The 21,483-nt window shown below is 48.1% G+C and overlaps 1 protein-coding gene across 4 annotated transcripts in view; it reads right to left on the bottom strand.

Moving 5' to 3' along the window:
• The window catches only part of ZC2HC1A (zinc finger C2HC-type containing 1A), a 234,617-nt gene extending 225,350 nt beyond the window's left edge, over positions 1-9,267 (bottom strand). For 2 of the 4 annotated variants that reach the window (XM_069220392.1, XM_069220394.1), the window contains exon 1: positions 9,002-9,076. Coding sequence is in view for 2 of the 4 variants with exons in the window: in XM_069220395.1 (XP_069076496.1) it covers positions 9,002-9,017 (16 nt within the window). In the remaining 2 variants the exon portion in view is untranslated. Of the gene's footprint in view, positions 1-9,001 lie in introns of all 4 variants that reach the window. The other 2 variants (XM_069220395.1, XM_069220393.1) reach the window with 2 other exon arrangements.
• Positions 9,268-21,483: the final 12,216 nt, after the last annotated feature.

Raw genomic sequence — 21,483 nt, 5'->3', positions numbered from 1 at the left:
GTCTAAAGTTCAACCACTAATGGAGCTAACACCTCCGCTGATTTAACTGGTCCTATGATTCCTGCATCAACTAAACGTGTTAGTTCTTCTGTAACTTCATCCCCGATCGTCATCGGTACTTTCCCTGCTGTGTGAACTTTTTTGACAGCTTTATCCTTGAGAATCTTATGTTCAAAATGTTATACCCTTCCAATATTCCCACTGAAAACACTTGAAAATGTCTTCAACATTACCTTTCCTGTTATTTCTCCGTCATCCACTACTAAAACCTGCATTTTGCTATCGAACATAATATGCAAGTTTCTTTGATCCAACCAACGTAAAACCGACAGGTCTTTCTCTGCTATAGTTTCTCATATGCCTGTTTTTAATCTGAAAAACATTGATTTCTGTAACATAATATGTCAATGGTCTCACCAGTATAGCTCTCTGGAACAATATCAGGTTTTTCCAACTTAAACTCTAATTTCTTTTCAAAAGAAATTTCTCCACACGTTTTCCTTCACTATTGTGTAAGGGATCCTGAATCTGCTGCTATATGTACACCTATGCCTCCTCACTTCATGAAAATGGTTTGTTTTTACAATTCTATGTCAGGACCGGAGGTGAGGATTATACAGGAAGATAAGGAGTACTTTGATGAAGGAGATTATCTCAGTCCTCCTAATTGACAACGAGTTTTGCCAGGCAATGGATGTCTCTATAACCAGGCAGTGGCCTCAGACATCAAGAAGCTAAAGCAGCGCCTACTTCAAATGGCTTTTACCTACCTAGTTCCCCTCAACCTTTCGCCAGACCCCTTTTACAAGGTTTCCTTGTTGGGACCAGAGCAGCAGGTCCAAAGCCCTCCTCCAACTTGCTGTTGCTAAGAGGGCAGCAAGAACAGCCTCCTCTAGTAATACTAGTAACAAAATAATTAAATCTAATAAGAAAAGAACCATGGGCCAAGGTGATGATCATGCTGGTAATGCCTGTGTGGCTTCTAGCACTTTAATAGTGTTGAATGAAGATACTGCCGGAACCCCTCCTTCACTCTCAGTTAACATCCCACTAAACAAAAAAACAAGAACAAATAATAATAATAATCAGAAAGAGCAAGCAGGTTGCCTCAAAAAGGAAGATTGCACCCTAACTTTCTTTGGTCGATAAGGCTAGCTGGTCTCCGCCCACTCTCACCCAGCATAAGGAAAGCACGAATTCTCCTCAAATAGCCCTTTTTAACTCCATTATTAAAGAACACTGCGATGGCCTGTGTGTGAAGTTTGAGCTGTTTTTTAAGGATCTGGCTAAATTCGCGAAAATAGGGAAAATTTGGGTATACCCTGGTTTAAATCAGGCTCAGCCACCCACAGCAGTTCTCCAAGTCAAACCAGTCTGCCCCAAACTTAAAGCCCATTGACACCGTTGTCAATTACCTTATGGGACTTCTAGCTCTTTGGCGGTTAATTTACTCAGTAGAGACAAAATTGAGAAAACAGATTCCCCTCATCTCAGTCCTCGCCTGTACCATAATAACTCACAGCCCTCTCTGTATGAGGGCAGAGCACCACCTCCTGTCGATTTCCATCTATATCTTCGTCCACAGTATACCCTGGTTGTTATCATTCTGGACCAACCAAGTCCCTCCTTTACATACAGTGAACAGGGAGTCTTGGATGGACTTGAAACATAAAGATACCCACTAAATTAGGACAAACTCAGTTTGGGCTGGTGATCTCTCATCGGAGAGCTTGACAGTGAAGAGGGTGTTATAGGTGGGCCGAGAACCACAATTATCTTCAGACGACTGCATTGTCAAACTTAAGGAACCCTTGGTTGGTGGGGAAACTGCTTGAAACATCTGGCTCACTCTCACAGACAAATCAGAGGGCTTCCCTTGGGATTCTTTCATAAGCCCACTCACACTCTCGGTCAGGTAGAAAAAGGCATTGGCCAGGTCAAGACAACAATCATGGTCCCAGTTCATGTCCTGCTGATCTTTTTGTGTAATTGTTTTACCCCCCTTGAGTAACCTAGATATTGACTGACGCCCATTGTTGCCCAAATATTGAATTCTCTCCTTCAGAAACAGACACTTCCCCAAGGACTGTTTTGGGTCCTGCCCCTATATCTGATATTACATCAGGAGCTAACAGACATTTTGCAATGTGCAATTTATTAGTGTGGAATATAGCCGGGGTTCATGCCAAGTTAACTAAGGAAGACTGGTTAGGGTGCATAAAAGATCATGATGTAATTTGTTTACAAGAAAATTGAGCATTTTACAATTTTTATATAGATGTTTGTTTTCCATTTCTGAGCCCTGAACCCCCTTCTAATTTTTTGGTCTTTATTAAGATTCCCTGTCCTAAAGTAAAGTCCCTAGGATCTTTCCGTTGGTTTCAATTATTGAGGCTGACAGGCTTGGGCTTAGCTGATTTGTTAATAGAAGGTTTTGGTACTGTCTTTCTCTTGATCCCGCAACTATTAACCTCGAAACGCAGCCCATCCAGTCCTCCCCTAAAGCGATGGTTTAATGCAGCCTGCTCTAAAGCACAGAAACAGATGAAGGCAGCCTTAAGTGGAGTCCTGAACGATTTGGGTAATATTGTAATAGCTCAAAAGGCCTATAAAATTTCACTGTATCCAGGTCTCCCTCATGGCACCGAGGAAGGCTGAATTAAAAGCTCACGCTTGGACTGACTTAACAGCTGCACGGAATTCCAGACTTTTTAGAATGTTGTGAATTGTCCAATTTTCACAGAATGGCAGACCTCCAAGATAGACTGCTCAATTCCGTCTGGGTCCTGGGTTGTGTACTTTGCACAAGTATTTAATTCTTCCACAACACTTGGTATGCAACAGTACAAAAAGGTACTCCCTGCTAAAGACATGTAATTGGCCCTTCAGTTTAGCCACACCACCACTGTTAAGGATGTTACCGCAGCCATTAAGATCTGCCAATGTTGAAAAGAACAGAGTCGGGATGAAGTGCCTTCAGATTTTTTTTTTTTTATAAAACTGCTTTATTGATTTTACTGCAGAACAAGAAAAACAACACAGCATTACATAACACCACTAGTCACGAATTACCTCCTTCGACTGAACACTACACAACTGAATCGAGTTCACTGGACTTCTGATCCCCATATAATCTCCATAAGGTCTTAGGTGCCCATCCCTGCTCAAACCAAGGGATCACATCCCGTGTCCTTTCCCCAGGATCCCGTGCTCTCCCCCACACCTGCGCATATTTAGCCAGACAACCCCGTGCTTCATAAACCAGTTTCTCTTGGGAGGCACACCAGTCCATTCCGCGATGCCACCTCGCCAGCGCAGGGGCCGACTCTGTTCTCCAGCCTGAGGCAATGTCCCTCTTGGCCACCAAACAGGCCATTCCAACAAAGGTGCGCTCGACGCTGCTGGAGCCCACTCCCTAGAGAATCCCCAGCAGGACAGGTACGGGGGCGGGCTCAATCCCCTCCCGCAAAACCCCGGACACCTCCGCTAGCACCGCGCACCAGTAGGCAGAGATATCGGGCATGTCCATACCATATGGAAAAAGTCTGCAGACGGACAAGCACACTGTGGGCACTCTGCTTGCCGCCTAAGGCCGGCCGTGTGCATCCTTCTGGGGGAGAGATACGCTGCATGAAGAAAATAGGTCTGCACCAATCTCAGTCGCGAGGCCATGGTCAACATTCTTGGGGCCATAAGGGCGTCCCTCCAGTCCTCCACCGTCATCGGACCCACCCAGTGCTCCCATCTTGCCCGAAGCTTGTCAAGTGGCTGCAATGTATTGGTGATCAACGTACAGTATATGCGCAATACCCCACCCCTTTGCCTAGGTGACCCATAATGGTCTTGGTTTCCACGAGGCTGAGCGAGAACTGCTGAAGTTCCTGAAAGGAACTCATGTGTGTGCCCGCCCAGACGTCTCCGAGTGACGATATCCCAATGAGATCCCACTTACGGAACCCCCGGAGCGCCGAGACCTCCCTTTGCCAAGTACCCTGCCACAGTGAGGTTTGTTGGGTGAGCCGACACCACCACCCCGACGTTCGCTGCGCCACCCTCAACCCTGTAAGCACCACCCTTGTCACTTCAGGAATCCCACGTGGGACCGGGTCCCCATAGAGCATCCCGAACAAGTCAGAGAAACCAATAGTCAGGGGCTCCAGTTGATAGGCGGGGTCCGACCAACCACCCCCAAACCATTTGTTGAATACCAACAGGTGCATTGCCAAGTGATAAAGGTGCAGATTAGACATCCCCAGACCACCCTCGTAAACATCCCGCTGACAGACCCGAAGCGCTAGACGTGGGCGGGATCCACGTCACAGAAACTGTCACACTGCTGCCTCCATATCGGCGAACCACCATTTGGGAACATGATAGGGGAAGTTTTGAAGTAAGTAGAGGAACCGGGGGAGTACCATCATCCTATATAGTGCAGTCCGTCCGAGGATATTCAATGGAAGGGATCTCCATCTTCGGAGGTCATCCTTGACCCGCCTAGCTAGAGGCTTGACATTTAAAGCCCATGCCAGCTCCTGCAACATAGCTATATGGATCCCCAGGTATCGGAAGCTGTTTCGTTTGATGGGAAATGTTGTGCTGCCAGTCGTAACAATTCCTGGAGTGATTGAGCGGGACCAGTAAAGATTTACTAGGATTAATCACCAGGCCTGACGCTTCAGCAAACAGTCCCAAAAGTTGAAGCACCCTGGGACCACTGCTGGCTGGGTTAGCCAGGTACAGAAGGACGTCGTCGGCGTACAACGCTATACGGTCCTCCCTCCCGGCGGGCTACGACCATCCCTCAACCAGAGGGTTCTCCCGAATTAGTTTCGCCAGCAGCTCCATCACCAGACCGAAGAGGAGTGGGGAGAGGGGACAACCCTGACAGGTCCCCCTGCGAATGGGGAACCGATCCGAGACCGCCCCATTGACCTGCACCCGGGCCAACGGAGTAGAATAAAGGAGGCCCACTAAAGCACGGAACCGTAGCCCGAGCCCCATCCTCACATGGACAAGGCGTAGGAACGACCAATCCACTGTGTCGAATGCCTTTTCAAAATCCACCAACAGAAGTGCCAATGGAGGGGTAAGCGGGGCCCTGTGAGCCAGAGCCACGTGCAGGCGCCTAATACAGTGCTGGGTTTTTCTGGCGGGCATGAAACCTCACCGGTCCTGGAGAACCAACGCGGGCAGCACCCTCTTCAGTCTCTGGGCCAATACTGTGGAGAATTTTTTTTGCTCCGTATTAAGGAGCAATATGGGGCGATAAGCGGAGCAGTCCGGCAAGGGGGGCCTCGTCTTTGGGATCACCACGATAGTGGCCTGATCCAAGTCTGAGGGGAAGGCCCCAGTGTTTTCGGCTTCCTTATCCATAGCCAGAAGGTGGGGGGCCAACATATCTTGGAACCTCGTGTAGAACTCAGCAGGAAACCCGTCCGGGCCAGGCGTCTTCCCCGTCGCCAACTCCGTCATTGCTGCCGCAACCTCCTCTAAACTGAGAGGCTCATCAAGCTCACGCCTCTCAACTTCGGTAACAGTAGGAAGGGTCACTTCCAATAGCAAGGGGGCGTCAAGCTCAGCAAGGGGCCTGGGCTGTTCCTCGTAGAGTCTCCGGTAACAGGCAGCGAAGCTCTGCGCAATCTCACTTGGGGTCCAGGAAACCGCACCAGAGTCGTCGACGATCTCCGGGACCACCCGATCTGCCATCGGCCTATTGGCAATCCAATGCAGCAGCTTGCCATTTTTGTCCCCCCCTATCCATACGGGCCACGGAGGCTCGCCACATATGTTTCGCGGTCTCAAGCATTGTGTGCCGAATTTCCTCACGGACCAAGGCCAGTTGCCGCGTGGCCTCCACTCCCGCCAACCCGTCAACTTGACCTTCCAAACGCATCACCTTCGCCTCAAGCACCGAGATGCCATGGTGGCGTGCATGCCCCCTTGCTTGGAGGATCTATCTGGCGTCCACCCTGACTGTGGCCTTACAGGCCCCCCAAAGGATGCCCAGCGACGCCACGGATCCCACGTTATACTTATATAGGGATGCCAAGAACTGCTTGCGCGCCCTGAGGGGCGTAAACACTCAGGAGATTAATCGGGCGCACTCCCAGCAAGCCGGACACCACCACGTAACGCCCCTGAGGGTCAGACCAGGAATCTGCTACCATAAGCAGCAAGGAACGGTGCAGCAAAATCGCCACTCCTCTCGAGCCCCTGGAGAACCCATTGTGATAGACTCTGCAGTACCCCCCCTCATAAGCACCGGGCATCTGGTACCCAACAGATGGGTTTCCTGGAGCAGAACCACCAACGGGGTAGACCTGCAGATAGAGGAGAAGACCGCGGACCGTTTAATTTTATCTAGGAGGCCATTTACATTCCACGAGCTGACCCGTTGAGGCTGATCCAGTGCAGGTACTTGTGTGATAGCTTCCTGTGTAGTGCCTCTACTTTAGCCTCCCTTTGTGACCAGTGGACCAAACATAGAAAAACAGAGAACACGCCCAACCATGGACAATAATGTGTAAACATTCATACCCCCACCCCCCACTACCCCCGCCCCATACTTCCAACCCCGAAGCATCTGTCGCCCCAAACTGTGAATAAAGAGTGTCAATAGTAAGCGTGGAGTGGTGGACTCATCCTTTGTGTCAGAGAACTGCAATCCGGCCCTCGGCCGCCCCATGTACAATGTCACGCAGACATCAACGCTACCACTCACTCCTTCTGCGCAGAGCTCCTGAGGGATCAGCCACAAGAGATCCGAGGGGACTGGCTGAGGCGTTTGCTCCCTCAGGCCGTCTCCAGACCCTCGCCGCCAAGGACCCCCGGCGTTGCCCCGTCCACGGGCTGGCTCGGGCCCGCCCGGTCGTCCTCCGTTGATCCACCACGCCGGCAGCTTCACCTTCTCCTGCGGGACCGGGTCTGCCTGCGCCCCCCCGGGCACCACGGGAGCCACCGGAAGAGGGCTCCCGCCTTCCCCCCGACGGGAGAGTTCCTCCGGGCCGCCTGGTGCTCCTCCGTAAGCCAATCCCAGGCCGCCTCCGGGGATTCGAAGAAGAAGGATTTGCCATTGTGGAGGACCTTGAGGCGAGCAGGGAAAAGTAGCATATAGGTCAACTGCATCGCCCGGAGCTTTTGTTTGACCCCTTCATAGGATCTCCTCCTGGCCTGCACCTCCCGGGTATAGTCGGGGAAGATGAGGATCTTATGGTTATCCCAGCGAAGATCCGTCTGCACCCTCGCCTCCCAAAGAATGACATCTCGGTCTTTGAAGTTAAGAAACCACGCGATCATTGGCCTTCGGGGGCTGCCTGGCGGGGGCCACGGCGCCAGTATTCAGTATCGTTTACAATTTTTCACTTCTGTATTGGGCAATTTTAAGACAACTTTTAAACCTAGTTTTATTAAGTATACTAATTATGTATGGTGTGATTCTTTTTTATGCAAATTATTTTATTAATTGGGATCGATTGTAATGATTGTGTGGAATTATCATTTAAATGTTGATCTTTTATGGCTGAATAAAGTGTATATGACTGACTGGCGAGTGAAAAGTGATTTTCAAAAGGAAAACTGGGCCAGATTATCAGCAATTTGCAGTTTCTGAAGCTAATGGATACACGTTCTGAATAAAGAGTGGCATTCCTTTGTTCGGAACCTGGTGTGCATTATAATGCCCAAACTGGAAGACATGTCATGATCTTAAAACTAATGCTCAGACCACCATTCCACAATTACAAAATTGTTGGACATACATTGATTATAATTGAGGACATTTTAAGACTCTAAAACTAGCAGACATGCCATGATTCTGAAAGAGGTAGATATTCTAGATTTCTGTAATAGCTGCAATTGTGGGACTTCGTGTCTATCAGAGAGAACATTACGTTTTTTCAGCAATTCTGCACTTAATGAGATTGCTATGCCCACTTCCTGTGATGTCATTTCTTCTGATACTGTGTGAAAGCTTGTGCATGTCACTTTCGAACTTCACTTTAACACAAAAAAATGTATTAAGTCTCTGCCTGTCGTAGTACTAAGGATCTGGTTGCGTGTGATTGAGCACGTAATGTCAATCACATACATGATGCTATACACCTTAAATCATTGCAATGCTCAAATAAATTATTGCTGGGATATTGCCCCTAATCATTAAAGTGACTTTCAGCCAGTCTTGGAGGTTTCAGACAACAGCATTAAGTGCCCCGAGTCTTGTACTTTTTATTTCCATTGTACAGTTAAGAACCATCACAAATATGTGCCAAAAAAACAGGATCGGCTGAGAGGAAGCATCATGGCATGGAGTCAATTGGCAGCGTACGTTATCTAGGGCTGTGCCTCAATGTAAAAATGCAAAGCTCTTACGAACAAAAACAAAAATATACAGGAATGTGCACATGCAGGCATTCTGCTTCGAATGCTGGTGGGCATGAGTGATGCCCTACTGCAATAAAAAAATTTAGCCATGACTAGAGTGACAGTGCAGAATCAGATGATCAGGCGTGCCGCCAGACACAGAGAGGATAGGATGCTCACCTTTAGTAACGCGACCGGCACTTAACAATACCTAGGTAGAACGCGCACAAGAGCCTAGACCGCCGGTCAGTGACAGCGAGGACAACTATGATAACAACCGGGACGCACTCACGAGTCTGCCTTGTCCCTGCAACCCCGAACAGCCAGACAGTGCAGAGTAGTTAATAACACGAGTGATGCACAATGTAATATATAGTGTGAATGGCTGAGCAACACATGTGACAAATGACAAAACCTAAAACACGCTTCACAGTGATGTCCCAAATGACCATTTACCCAGCAGTGACGAGGTGCTGTTGGATATTGTGCTCTGCAATGACCATGGCCAAAGATGGGTCCTCTCGGAGTATATAGAGCTGGGAATAGGAGTCGCACTAACGCACCCCTTGCTATGTACTTTTGCAGTGACTATCATAACGTAACACACTCTCTGGCCACACAGGCTGCCCACTGCACGGCTCACCTTCCAGTCCCTCCATGTCTTCAGTCTCTCGAGCCGTCGCCCGCTGCTGTGGCAACTGAAGGTCTCAGCCTTCCAGCAAAAGGCCCAGCCCCCAGCGTGGCCTGCCGTCTGCGCCCATTGGATGTGTAGCACGTTCAAGGGAGCAACGCGTGCGCGTACCTCAGCCTTTAGAGAGGGGAAGAGCCTGAGCTGCCAAGGATCTTGAAGCAGGAGCGCGGGAGCGAGCGCTGGAGAGGCGAGCAGTGGAACGTGCAGTGTTCATTACTGAGGCATTACAAAGAGGATCGTTGTTTCGGTGTTTTCCAAGGGTACGCCCAGTTGTGACTGGGGTTGATTATCCCGAGCTCCTGGCATTGCCTTATTACATGTTCCATCACATCCTATGCCTAAGCTCCACACCTTTGTATTAATTAATACTCGAATAACGTACTGTTCAACATCATAATGATTAAATCACTAAACGTTGTATCAACTGGTCTCTGACTTGATAATGACGTCATAAGAAGCTGCATTAAATGCCGAGGCACTCATAAAGAAGAGCGAACCATATTGTTTCCAAGCTACTGCATGATAAATATTGATACAAGTTATTGGCCGGGGCGCTGTATTTTTAGGTTGCAGCCTACAAGACAGCACAGAAAGTCTTTCAGAAAGTTGACCTAAGAATGCATTCCGCTGGTTGATCACCACTGGCTTTGAGGTTTGTATCTCACACTTTCTGGTTTCCATTTACCGGCTTTATTTCCTTTAGGCTCTCCAGGTTCAGTTCGTTGCTCCCTTTGCCTAAGCTATGTTTTCGGCATTCTTCCACAAACTTGCTTTATATGAACAGGCCTTTAAATCGTGTTCTTATCACATTTGCTGTGCAAAGACAGAGGTCAAAGGTGCGGTCTTCCAAGGGCGTTTGTTACTCTTGCTAGCACATCTGTGTATCAAACATCCATAAGTAACTAGCTGCATGCAAGGATTGAGTTTCAGAACACTGTAGGCAGTAGCATAGTGTAAAATTATTGGGGGGGGGGGGGTGAAGCAGAATGTGATGAAGGGTCCTTGAGTCCTCATATGTAACAAAAACAGACGAGAGAAGCCGCAACATGCCCCAGCCTTGGTCATTGCTCTGGTACTCCAGAGGCGCTAAAGGAACGAGCGGCCCGCATCAGCCTCAGGGGAGGGGCAGAGCTAGTCCACCCCCATACATCTAGCTGTTCGGTCTTAGGACTTAATCATTGGACTCTTACCAAAATCAGATCTCAAGAGTAAAAACAGGTGGTATCTGATTAATTGCAGTTGAGCGCTACGAGGCCTTCGGGCAGTTTAGGTGCTATATAAGCAATTATAACATAACACTCACACTATCCTAATGCCTGGAGGAGATGGTTCTATAGAAAGCTAAAAAGGGTTCCCACATTCTAAGGCACCTATCCGGACCATTACTACAATCTAAGTCAGAGATTCTCTTAGCTGACAACAGCCAATCCCTGTGGGTAGGGGGGAAATTAGAGATCCACTTAATGCATATTTCCCGCCGGGCTATCATGACCAAATACAAAAACGAGATGCCTCAGAGGTCTCTCCCATCTATCATGCAAACTCCTCTCGGCAGCCGCATATAGCTCAAATTCAACCATTGGTAGAGTTATCTCATTACGTCTATTTATAATAGACAAGATCGACTTACCCACTTGTTCCCAAAAAATATGAATCCCTGGGCACTGCCACCAAAGATGAATATCATCAGCTCTCTCTAGATCACACTTTAGGCAATTGCTCTTTCCTTGGAAATCTATTTTAGTAAACCTTTTAGGGGTCCAATAAGCCCAGTATACAGTAAACAAGTGGTTCTGCCGCAAGGGGGCAGGTTTAACCTGACCAAAGAATCTTCATAGAGGCCCGCCAGTAATAAAGAAGGTCTAGAGCAGGAAAACAAGATCCCAACCCTCTGTACAAGGGGAAGAAGATGCGTCTTCAGCTTGTATAATTACCCAGTACCACTTTGAAACCTCTTTTTTTTGGCTCTGTGGATCAGTGATTTCCCTCTCCCAAGCCGTAGAACACCGGCCTCCGGTTCCCCATGCACCAAGCCTTTAATCTGCACATATTTGAATCTAGACAATTTACCATTAGTTGCTTTGGATAGAGATTCTCAAGAACTGACAGAGCCCCCACTAACTAGTTGTCCCCACTGCACAATTCCTCCCTCTATCAGTGGCTTGGCTAATACATCCTGGAGACATATCAGGGTACCAGGAGAATTCCAGATTGGGGCCAACTCACTTTAATACGGGATGCCCAGTCTCATTCTTATTGTATACCAGATGCTGCAAGCATTATAGAGAACTTTTAGCCTAACTTTTTGGTAGTATCTGGCGTGGCCAAATTTATAAAGAAACTGTATACCCTGGTCCTTGAAGCACCCTGTCAGTGCCTGAAGTCGAGGAGCTAGATATTCCTTGGAGAGGAGTGATCTGATATTTTTCAGCTGGAATGCCCAGTAGTAAAGCTGAAAATCCGGAAATGCAATTCCCCCATCTAGCTTGTTTTTCCTCAGTTTTTTCCATGCTATTCTGGGGTTTTTATAAGACCAGAAAAAGCTCACTAATTCCCCCTGCAGTTTCCTTAACCATTCAGTTTTAAAAGATAATGGGATAGCATTAAAAATAAACGTGAATTTTGGCAGTACCACCATTTTTATTAGATTTGTTTTGCCTAATATAGAGAGATGTAAATGTGACCATTGGAGGAGTAGCTTCTTAGTTTCCCTAAGGCGCTGCACAAAATTCACTTGGGCCATCTCTGCCAGGTTCTTGACCAATTTAACCCCTTAATATTGAATTTCGTCTTTCTCTAATGGGTTATCTTGAGGCCCATTCCAAGTCATTAGTTCAGATTTATCTGTATTAACTAAATAACCTGAGATTCCTCCAAAGCTAGCAATAATTTCCCAGAGTGCCGTAAAAGCACACTGGGGGTTCTGTGTATATATCAGGAGGTCATCCACGTAAAGGGCTTCCTCAAGATCCACTCATGATACTGAAAAGGTATAATTCTCTGATCTGCCCTGATTCTCCTAGCCAGCGGTTAAATATAAAGATTAAAGAGAAGAAGAGAGAGAGGACAGCCCTGCCGTGTGCCCAGTTCAATCTTAAAATGAGAGGATAGGATGTCGTTAACCAGAACCTGAGCAGAAGGAGCCTTGTAAATAACTTTGATTTCGTTAAGAAAGTTATCTCCCAAATTGTTGCGGTCCATTACCACCTGAAGAAAGAGCCAACTCACTCTATCGAAGGTCTTGGCAGTGTCAATTGTTGATATAGTTAGAGGCATATTCATAGTAGTTGCCAAATCGATTGCAGCAACTAAGTCGTGAGTCAAGTCTCCTAAATATCGATTTCTCATTAATCCTTTCTGACTAATGTACACTAAGTCACTAATCACCTTATCCAACCTCCTTGCAAATATTTGGGCAAACATGTTATAATCATTATTGAGCAATTAAATGGGTCTATAAGACTCACATCTTCTGGCGTCTTTCTGGGGCTTTAATATTAAGGTTATGATAGCTTTATTACAAGAGGACGGAACCGGAAGGGAATCTATAAAGATCGAATTCATCAACTGCATAAGAACTGGTGCAAGCTCTTCTCTCAAGAGTTTATATACTTCTGCCGGTATCCCATCTGGACCGGGCGCCTTCCCATTTTTCAGGTCCGCAATAACACTATCTACCACACTAAGAGAAAGCATTGATTAAGGCTCATATTCTTAGCTGGATCTAATCTGGGGAGTGTGTCCCCCTTCAACCAATATTCAATCGCCTCCGCTGAGGTCTCCGAGTCATCTCTGTATAGTGTAGAGAAAAATGTAACAAATTCTCCTGCAATGTCTTCTAAAGAGGTTCTGCCCGTTTCACCCTAGTATTATTCCTTTATTCTTGTTTCTAACCTTGTCAGACCTCGTCTTCCATGCTAATAACTTGCCACAGCCTTCGCCATACTCAAAATGCGGCAGTATACTAGTTTCCCATTTGCTCTTCACAATTGATTCTAAAAAGACCTCAAGTGAATTTTGCGCTTCCTGGATTTGGTGCTGTAAGTCTGAGTGCGTTGTTGTGTCCTGGGAGGATCTACTTTTGGCTTGCACTCTTGGCTCTGAAAGCAGCATAGCTAATCAGTTTTTCGCGAATAAAAGTCTTATACGCTTGCCAGACCGTGGCTATTGACACAGAGCCTAAAATAATCTCAAAGAATTCCTTATAGTCCCTTTTCAACTTTAAAACGAACTCTTCTTCCCCCAGGAGAGAGCGATCCAGTGTCCATCTAGTGCATTCATGAGAGTCAGCAAAGTTTATAACCAGCTGAACTGCTGAATGGTCTGAGAGATGGCTTGGCTGGTGGGAAATTCCCATTAGATTACTTGAAGTTTTACATCTATTAGAAAATAAATAAATTCTGGAAGCATGCCCAAGTTTCTTATTCCAGAAGGTGAACTCCTTAGTCTGTCCCATTCTGTTTTGCCAAGGGTCAATCTGACCAAAATTTTCCAATATGTTATGCACGCAGGTTCTCATATTAGGTGTTCTGACGGTCGGTCCGGGGGTAGACCTATCTAAGGAGGGATTAAGCAAAACATTCAAATCTCCACCGACTATTATCAAGTTCTGAGCTCTTCCAATCGGTTGCTTGTATAGATCCCTGAGTGGGCCAGGTCATCCACATTGGGGTCGTAATAGGATACCAGAGTGTATTGGGCTCCTCCTAACTTGATATTTGCCAAGACCCATCTCCCCCTAGGATCAGCACTGACGTCTGTCAGCTGACTTCGAACTTTGCTCTTTACAATAATTGCTACTCCTTTCACGTTGCAGGATTGATTAGTACAAGCAAAGTGGGTGATCCGCTTGTCCGACTTAAGAATACTCATCCACTCCTCATATCTTAGATGGGTCTCCTGCAGGAGAATGATCTGGCTATCAGATAGTCTTAGGAACTCAAGGATTCTCCTCCTTATGCTGCTTACTCTAAGGCCATTTACATTCCAGGTCAGGATTTTAAGTTTAGAAGTAAGGCCGGGTCCCATCCTCATGTTCTTATCCAGATAAAGGCTCTTGTCTGACCCCAAGAATTGTACAACCATGCGAGAACTCAATTTTTTTCATTTTTCCCCATCTGCTCTCCACCCAGTGTTACTTTAGTTGAATTGTTAAAACACGTGACACACTACCCTTCCCCATACCTTCCCTGGGGAACCCTCCTTGAAACCATATTGGGTGGCTCATACTACCCTTGGGCCTCAGCCCTCTGCAGCCCGCTGGCTCTCCCCTTTTATCTTATCAATCAAAACCATAGCTTCTTGGGGATCACGGAAACTATACATTTTGTTTTTCCACATTACCCGCAGGGTGACGGGGAACCTCAATTATGGAGTAGCACCCAGATACTTGAAATCCTGCATAGCCTTCTCCAGCTCCCAGCGTCAATCTAGCATTGCCCTGGACATATCAAATCTTATTAGGATTGACCAATCCTCATGCCGAAAGCCCTGGACATTGAGAGCTTCTGCAAGAATCAATTATTTTACTCGATATGAGGCAAAATTAGCCAGAACCTTTCTAGGTTTCTCCTTGCTGGGATTTCTCTTGAAAGGGACCTGATGGACTCTCTGAATTTCCGAGGCCAGATCTAGGGAGGTCACCATCGGGATATGGTCTTTAATCAAGGATATTATAAAGTCCTTAATATTGTCTCCTTCCGCACCTTCTGGAATATTCAAGAATCTGAGGTTATTCCTCCTGCAGTGATTTTCCAAAGATTCTAGTTCCTCTCTCAGCTCCTTCTCACTTCGTTTCAGTGTTTGGACCTCATGAGTATTCAACTCCACATCTGCCTGTAGTGCACAGATAGAGGACTCCATAATCCCTAGCCTCTCAGTTAAATTAGTAATTTTCGCATCAGGTTATCACAGAGCCCCTGGAGTTTAGCTTGGTTGGATTCAGAAACAGCAAATTTGTCTCTCATCTCATGCAGTAATGACTGGAGAAGGGAATCCGTGCGGGATACACTAGTTCGTTCAGACGCACAGACGCCCCCGACTGTATCCTGTTGTGCCTCCTGCATAGATGTGATGTGTGATTGAACAGACGAGGAGGGGGGGCACTCCTGCCATGTTAGCCAAATTGACAGCCGTATTTACAGAGGAAGTGGGTGCAGTTTGTAGAGCGCTGGACTGGTCTAGTACTTTAAAGAAGGACCTAAGGGATGGGGTAACTTTGAGTCGCCCAGTGGTAAAGCTTGCAGTGATTTTAGCCAATGGGGCTTGATAATCTGGAGGAGAAACCCCTCCCTCAATTCGTGGATGAGGCGGCAAAGATAATAAGGAGGCTTTACCTTTAGTAGCGCACTTGCTCCTTACCCCAGCAGCCGGTAGAGACAGCGCTGGTGAAGCTGGAATAGAAGCTGGAGGGTCCAACCCAGGCTTTGAAGATGGCAGCTTCTGTCCCCGTAACCAGGTTCTGGCCCCCAGCCCAGATGGGCCCCTGTGGGTCATGCAGGAGGGCCTGTGATGGGAGGCCTGGGACATAAAATGGTGTTGATAGACGTCCTTGAAACAAGGGAGCTCCAAGACCAGCTCCCCCTGGAGATCCTGTTTCAGCGCAGGCAAAGCCAGGCACAAGCCTGTGCTGGCTTTGCCTCTGCAGCCCTGGAAGCGAAGCCTGGCCGCCGCCCCTCTATGCCGGCAGAGCGACCAGGCTGCTTGAGTCCAGCATGGAGGGAGCGGCGGCTCGAAGGAGACCCCTAGACACGGAGCGCCCATCCGCAGTGGGTGCCAGGTGAGTGAAAAAAAAAAAAAGAAACAAGAAAAGCTAACCGAAGCTCGTCCCCCCAGCGGGGGACCCGGCGGTGAAAAGAGCAGAGGGCGGAGACTGCGGTCAGCGCATCTTAGCAGACCGCCATGTTCCCCGTTTGTGTTCTGAATCGGAATCCTCTTGATCCCCTGCATCCTTCTTTTGCCCACATTGTAATAATTTTTCATTCATGTCTCTGCCATCAGGCCCGCCCATGATTTCCAGGCCATCGCTACTGTCCTGACCATCATGTAGGCCAAGTCCCTGAATTTCGGCCCACTTTCTGATTCTTAGGTCTATGAAAGATTCCCAAGAGGCACACTTCCTTTGTGCATGAGAGAGGGAGGCCCAGTGTGGTCCCAAGCGCGCAAACAACTTAGTCCCAGTACTCGGGGCAACTCCAAGTCATCTGACAGAACTTAGCGTCTAGAAACGCACATCTGGGACAGCCCCTCTGCTCGCCTCCATAAATGACTTGGAGCCTGTGGAGCATTAAGTAGGTCATACCTACATAATTGAATTGGGTATATTTCAGTCTCATATTTCTGCAGACCTTCTTAGGGTATGCCAGAACACCATTCCATTCACAGCCTGTAAAATCCAGCCCCAGCAAACCTTTTCATCCGCTCCTAAGCGTCAACAGAGGTTTACAAATCATGTCATACAGAGAGCCATAGGGCCACTTTACTAACTGCCTTGACCCACCTAGGGACAGCAATTGTTGCAGAACCACATGTCTCTGTTGTTCATCTTGCCCTTCGGCCTACAGTTCTCAGAATGTCTGCATTAGAGCCTCATATGCCAAAAACTGCCCGGGCAGCAGGTCATATTGGCTTACTAAGTCCCACACACAGGTTACTTTCCCACAAGGGAGAAAGGTCTCTCAGCCAACTTATAGCAGCATACCATACGCAATTCCTGGGAGGCTTGATCACTGGCCCAACCAGGATTCATCCTAACAGGATAGTCAATACAGGAGTAAGATCGGCAGGACACTACCCAAACGTTTAGCTTGCCATGGCCCAGTGAGAGGCCACCCGCACCTCTGGCACAACAGGAGAGGGAGAGCAGGCGCCTGCTCATAGTAGGTGCTACTTGAGATCTTCAGGGTGGTGTGGGACAGCCCCATGGACCGCTCAGGTGTGCACCTCCGGGGAGAAAGTGAGGTCTGAACCTGAGTCCATGAATTTTCAAGAGGGACAATAGGGTCCCGCTGTTTGTTTAAATCTTCCAGCCTTCAGGGCAGTATACAACACATGAGTAAACTTCCACAGTGGGTCTTGTTTCCACCAAAGACCCAAGTTCGGCCACTGTGCACCCAGCCCATTTCCCAGGTGTAAGTTAGTCAGTTCCAGCCCATGGTAGGCCTCACTGTCTTCAGGGCTGGGCCGACCAGCCCAATCCAGCCTCAACAGTAGGTCATGAATCAGGCACCAAAGCTGTCCAAGTTCCCAGTGGGTCCCAGCTCCTGTATTTGACTCAATGGCCAGAGGTGGAACCCGCTGAGGTCGCCCACATCCCAGCTGCTCCACTCGCCAAGGCGGGTTGCCTCGTCTCGACCCAGGCTCCAAATCACTCCATCTCGGCAGAGGAAGGCCAACAGGCCGGGTCTTCACTCCAACCTACTGGGGTCTCAAGGGCTCTCGTCGGAGCCCACCAGGCCCGTGCATTCACCCCGACACTCCACCAGGACTGCACTGGTCCGTCAAGGTCCATCCACCAGCCCGCTGTAGCTGCACCACTCAGCCTCTGGTGGCATCTTCGGGGCGGACACCCGGCCCCATTTTCGGCTAGTATGTGTGGATCTCCCACTGCGCAGGGTGCCCCCTTGCCTCAGAGATCAGCTGTCAGGCCAGCATCCAGCCCATGGCAGGTGACCAGGGCTGCAGATTGCTGAGGATATTGGTCAGGCCGGCGCGTAGCAAAAGAATCACTCCTCTGCCATCATTGACTTTCAAGCCACGCCCCAGATGCAGCTTAGTTAATGTGATTACAGAGAGACACCTGCTATGCTTGTTGTTACATTTCTGAAAACCCCATGCCCTATTCCCTAGCCACAGATTCTTTCTCATTAACCCCAGCAACCTCTTAGAGTTCCACCAATGAATTTACAACACTCTTGATCTTACATCCCTCTTTTATATTGTCCTCCTTATCATTTGTGCCTGTCTGCCACATGGTACTCCTGGGGCATTTGGCTGTAAGTGTAAACTTCAGTGTAAAAGCTTGGCATGCTATTGCTAGTGTTATAACAGCCATGTCACCAAAACGTATTTGCTGTACTGCTTTGAAACATAAGAAGCCTATCAGATCTCCTCCCACCACCTACTACTGCCCTCACATTGTCAAAGATGTAGTAGCTTTTTCAACAATTAGCAAATATGAATATTGTTTTAAAAAATGTATGGTTTTAATGATTCATGGAGTTGTAACTGATTAAATAATCATGTTGCTGTTGAAACACATTTGCTATGTTATTTGGAAGCATGATTAGTACTGTGACGTAGATTACCACTTGACTAATCGGGGTATGTTTTATGACTGTGTTTCTGTATCTGAGCCTTCATGGAAATTCATGCATTTATTTCTCTGAATCACATCTGTAAGGAAATGCCTCCTTGGCATGGTTACCCCCTGACTTTTTGCCTTTGCTGATGCCAAGTTATGATTTGAAAGTGTGCTGAGGCCTGCTAATTAGGCCCCAGCACCAGTGTTCTTTCCCTAACCTGTACCTTTGTTTCCACAATTGGCACACCCTGGCATCCAGGTAAGTCCCTTGTAACTGGTACCCCCGGTACCAAGGGCCCTGATGCCAGGGAAGGTCTCTAAGGGCTGCAGCATGTCTTATGCCACCCTGGAGACCCCTCACTCAGCACAGACACACTGTTTGCCAGCTTGTGTGTGCTGGTGGGGAGAAAATGACTGAGTCCCCTCAAGGTGCCATGCCAACCTCACACTGCCTATAGCATGGATAAGTCACCCCTCTAGCAGGCCTTACAGCCCTAAGGCAGGGTGCACTATACCATAGGTGAGGGCATAAGTACATGAGCACTACGCCCCTACAATGTCTAAGCAAAACCTAGACATTGTAAGTGCAGGGTAGCCATAAGAGTATATGGTCTGGGAGTCTGTCAAACACGAACTCCACAGCACCATAATGGCTACACTGAAAACTGGGCAGTTTGGTATCAAACTCCTCAGCACAATAAATGCACACGGATGCCAGTGTACATTTTATTGTGAAATAAACCCCAGAGGGCATCTTAGAGATGCTCCCTGAAACCATACCCGACTACCAGTGTGGTCTGACTAGTTTTAGCAGCCTGCCACACACCAGACATGTTGCTGGCCACATGGGGAGAGTGCCTTTGTCACTCTGTGGCTAGTAACAAAGCCTGTACTGGGTGGAGGTGCTTCTCACCTCCCCCTGCAGGAACTGTAACACCTGGCGGTGAGCCTCAAAGGCTCACCCCCTTTGTTACAGCACCCCAGGGCACTCCAGCTAGTGGAGTTGCCCGCCCCCTCCGGCCATGGCCCCACATTTGGCGGCAAGGCCAGAGGAGATAATGAGAAAAACAAGGAAGAGTCACTGGCCAGTCAGGACAGCCGCTAAGGTGTCCTGAGCTGAGGTGACTCTGACTTTTAGAAATCCTCCATCTTGCAGATGGAGCATTCCCCCAATAGGATTAGGGATGTGCCCCTCTCCCCTCAGGGAGGAGGCACAAAGAGGGTGTAGCCACCCTCAGGGCTAGTAGCCATTGGCTACTAACCCCCCAGACCTAAACACACCCCTAAATCGAGTATTTAGGGGCTCCCAGAACCTAGCAAGAGAGATTCCTGCAACCTGAAGACGAAGAAGGACTGCTGACCTGAAAGCCCTGCAGAGAAGACGGAGACACCAACTGCTTTGGCCCCAGCCCTACCGGCCTGTCTCCCCACTTCAAGAAAAACTGCAACAGCGACGCGTTCCCCAGGGTCCAGCGACCTCTGAAGCCTCAGAGGACTACCCTGCATCTAAAAGGACCAAGAACTCCAGACGACAGCGGCTCTGCACCAAAGAAGAAACAACTTTGCAACAAAGAAACAAACTTTAAAGGACTGCACGTTTCCCGCCGGAAGCGTGAGACTTCCCACTCTGCACCTGACGCCCCCAGCTCGACCTGCGGAGAACCAACACTACAGGGAGGACTCTCCGGAGACTGCGACCCTGTGAGTAGCCAGAGTTTACCCCCCTGACCCTCCCCCCAGCGACGCCTGCAGAGGGAATCCAGAGGCTCCCCCTGACGTGACTGCCTGCTTCTAAGAACCCGACGCCTGGTAAAGACACTGCACCCGCAGCCCCCAGGACCTGAAGGATCCGACCTCCAGTGCAAAAGTGACCCCCAGGTGGCCCTCTCCCTTTCCCAGGTGGTGGCTACCCCGACAGCCCCCCCTTGCCTGCCTGCTTCGCTGAAGAGACCCCCGGGTCTCCCATTGAACTCCATTGCAAACCCGACGCCTGTTTGCACTCTGCACCCAGCCGCCCCGTCCCGCTGAGGGTGTACTTTTTGTGCTGACTTGTGTCCCCCCCGGTGCCCTACAAAACCCCCCTGGTCTGCCCTCCGAAGTCGCGGGTACCTACCTGCTGGCAGACTAGAACCGGGGCACCCCCTTCTCCATTGAAGCCTATGCGTTTTGGGCACTACTTTGACCTCTGCACCTGACCGGCCCTGAGCTGCTGGTGTGATAACTTTGGGGTTGCTCTTAACCCCCAACGGTGGGCTACCTTGTACCCAACTTTGAACCCTGTAGGTGGTTTACTTACCTGCAAAACTAACAAACACTTACCTCCCCCAGGAACTGTTGAAAATTGCACTGTGTCCAGTTTTAAAATAGCTTATTGCCATTTGTGTGAGAACTGTATATGCTATTTTGCTAATTCAAAGTTCCTAAAGTTCCTAAGTGAAATACCTTTCATTTAAATTATTGTTTGTAAATCTTGAACCTGTGGTTCTTAAAATAAACTAAGAAAATATATTTTTCTATATAAAAACCTATTGGCCTGGAATTGTCTTTCAGTGTGTGTTCCACATGTATTGCCTGTGTGTGTACAACAAATGCTTAACACTACTCTCTGATAAGCCTGCTGCTCAACCACACTACCACAAAATAGAGCATTAGAATTATCTCTTTTTGCCACTATCCTACCTCCAAGGGGAACCCTTGGACTCTGTGCATGCTATTTCTTACTTTGAAATAGTACATATAGAGCCAACTTCCTACATTGGTGGATCAGTGGTGGGGTACAAGACTTTGCATTTGCTGGACTACTCAGCCAATACCTGATCACACAACTAAATTCCAAAAATTGTCATTAGAAACTGATTTTTGAAATTTGAGCTATTTTTTCTAAAGTTTTAAAAGTCCTGCTAGGGCCTTGTGTTATTCCCTGTTAGCATTTCTTTTAGAGTTTAAAAGTTTTGTAAAAGTTCGAATTAAGTTCTAGAGATAGTTTTAGATTCTTAAAAAGTATTCCAACTTTGAGAAACATAGGCCCTCATTACAACATTGGCAGTAAAAGGCGCTTACCGCCGTGCAGAAGACCGCCAAAACACCGCGCGGCCGCGGAATTCAGCAACAGCTATTATGACCCACATTTCGG

The sequence above is a fragment of the Pleurodeles waltl genome, chromosome 2_2 (genome assembly GCF_031143425.1).
Source record: "Pleurodeles waltl isolate 20211129_DDA chromosome 2_2, aPleWal1.hap1.20221129, whole genome shotgun sequence".
Taxonomy (NCBI): Eukaryota; Metazoa; Chordata; class Amphibia; order Caudata; family Salamandridae; genus Pleurodeles; species Pleurodeles waltl.
This window is presented reverse-complemented; position numbering and strand designations above follow the sequence as displayed.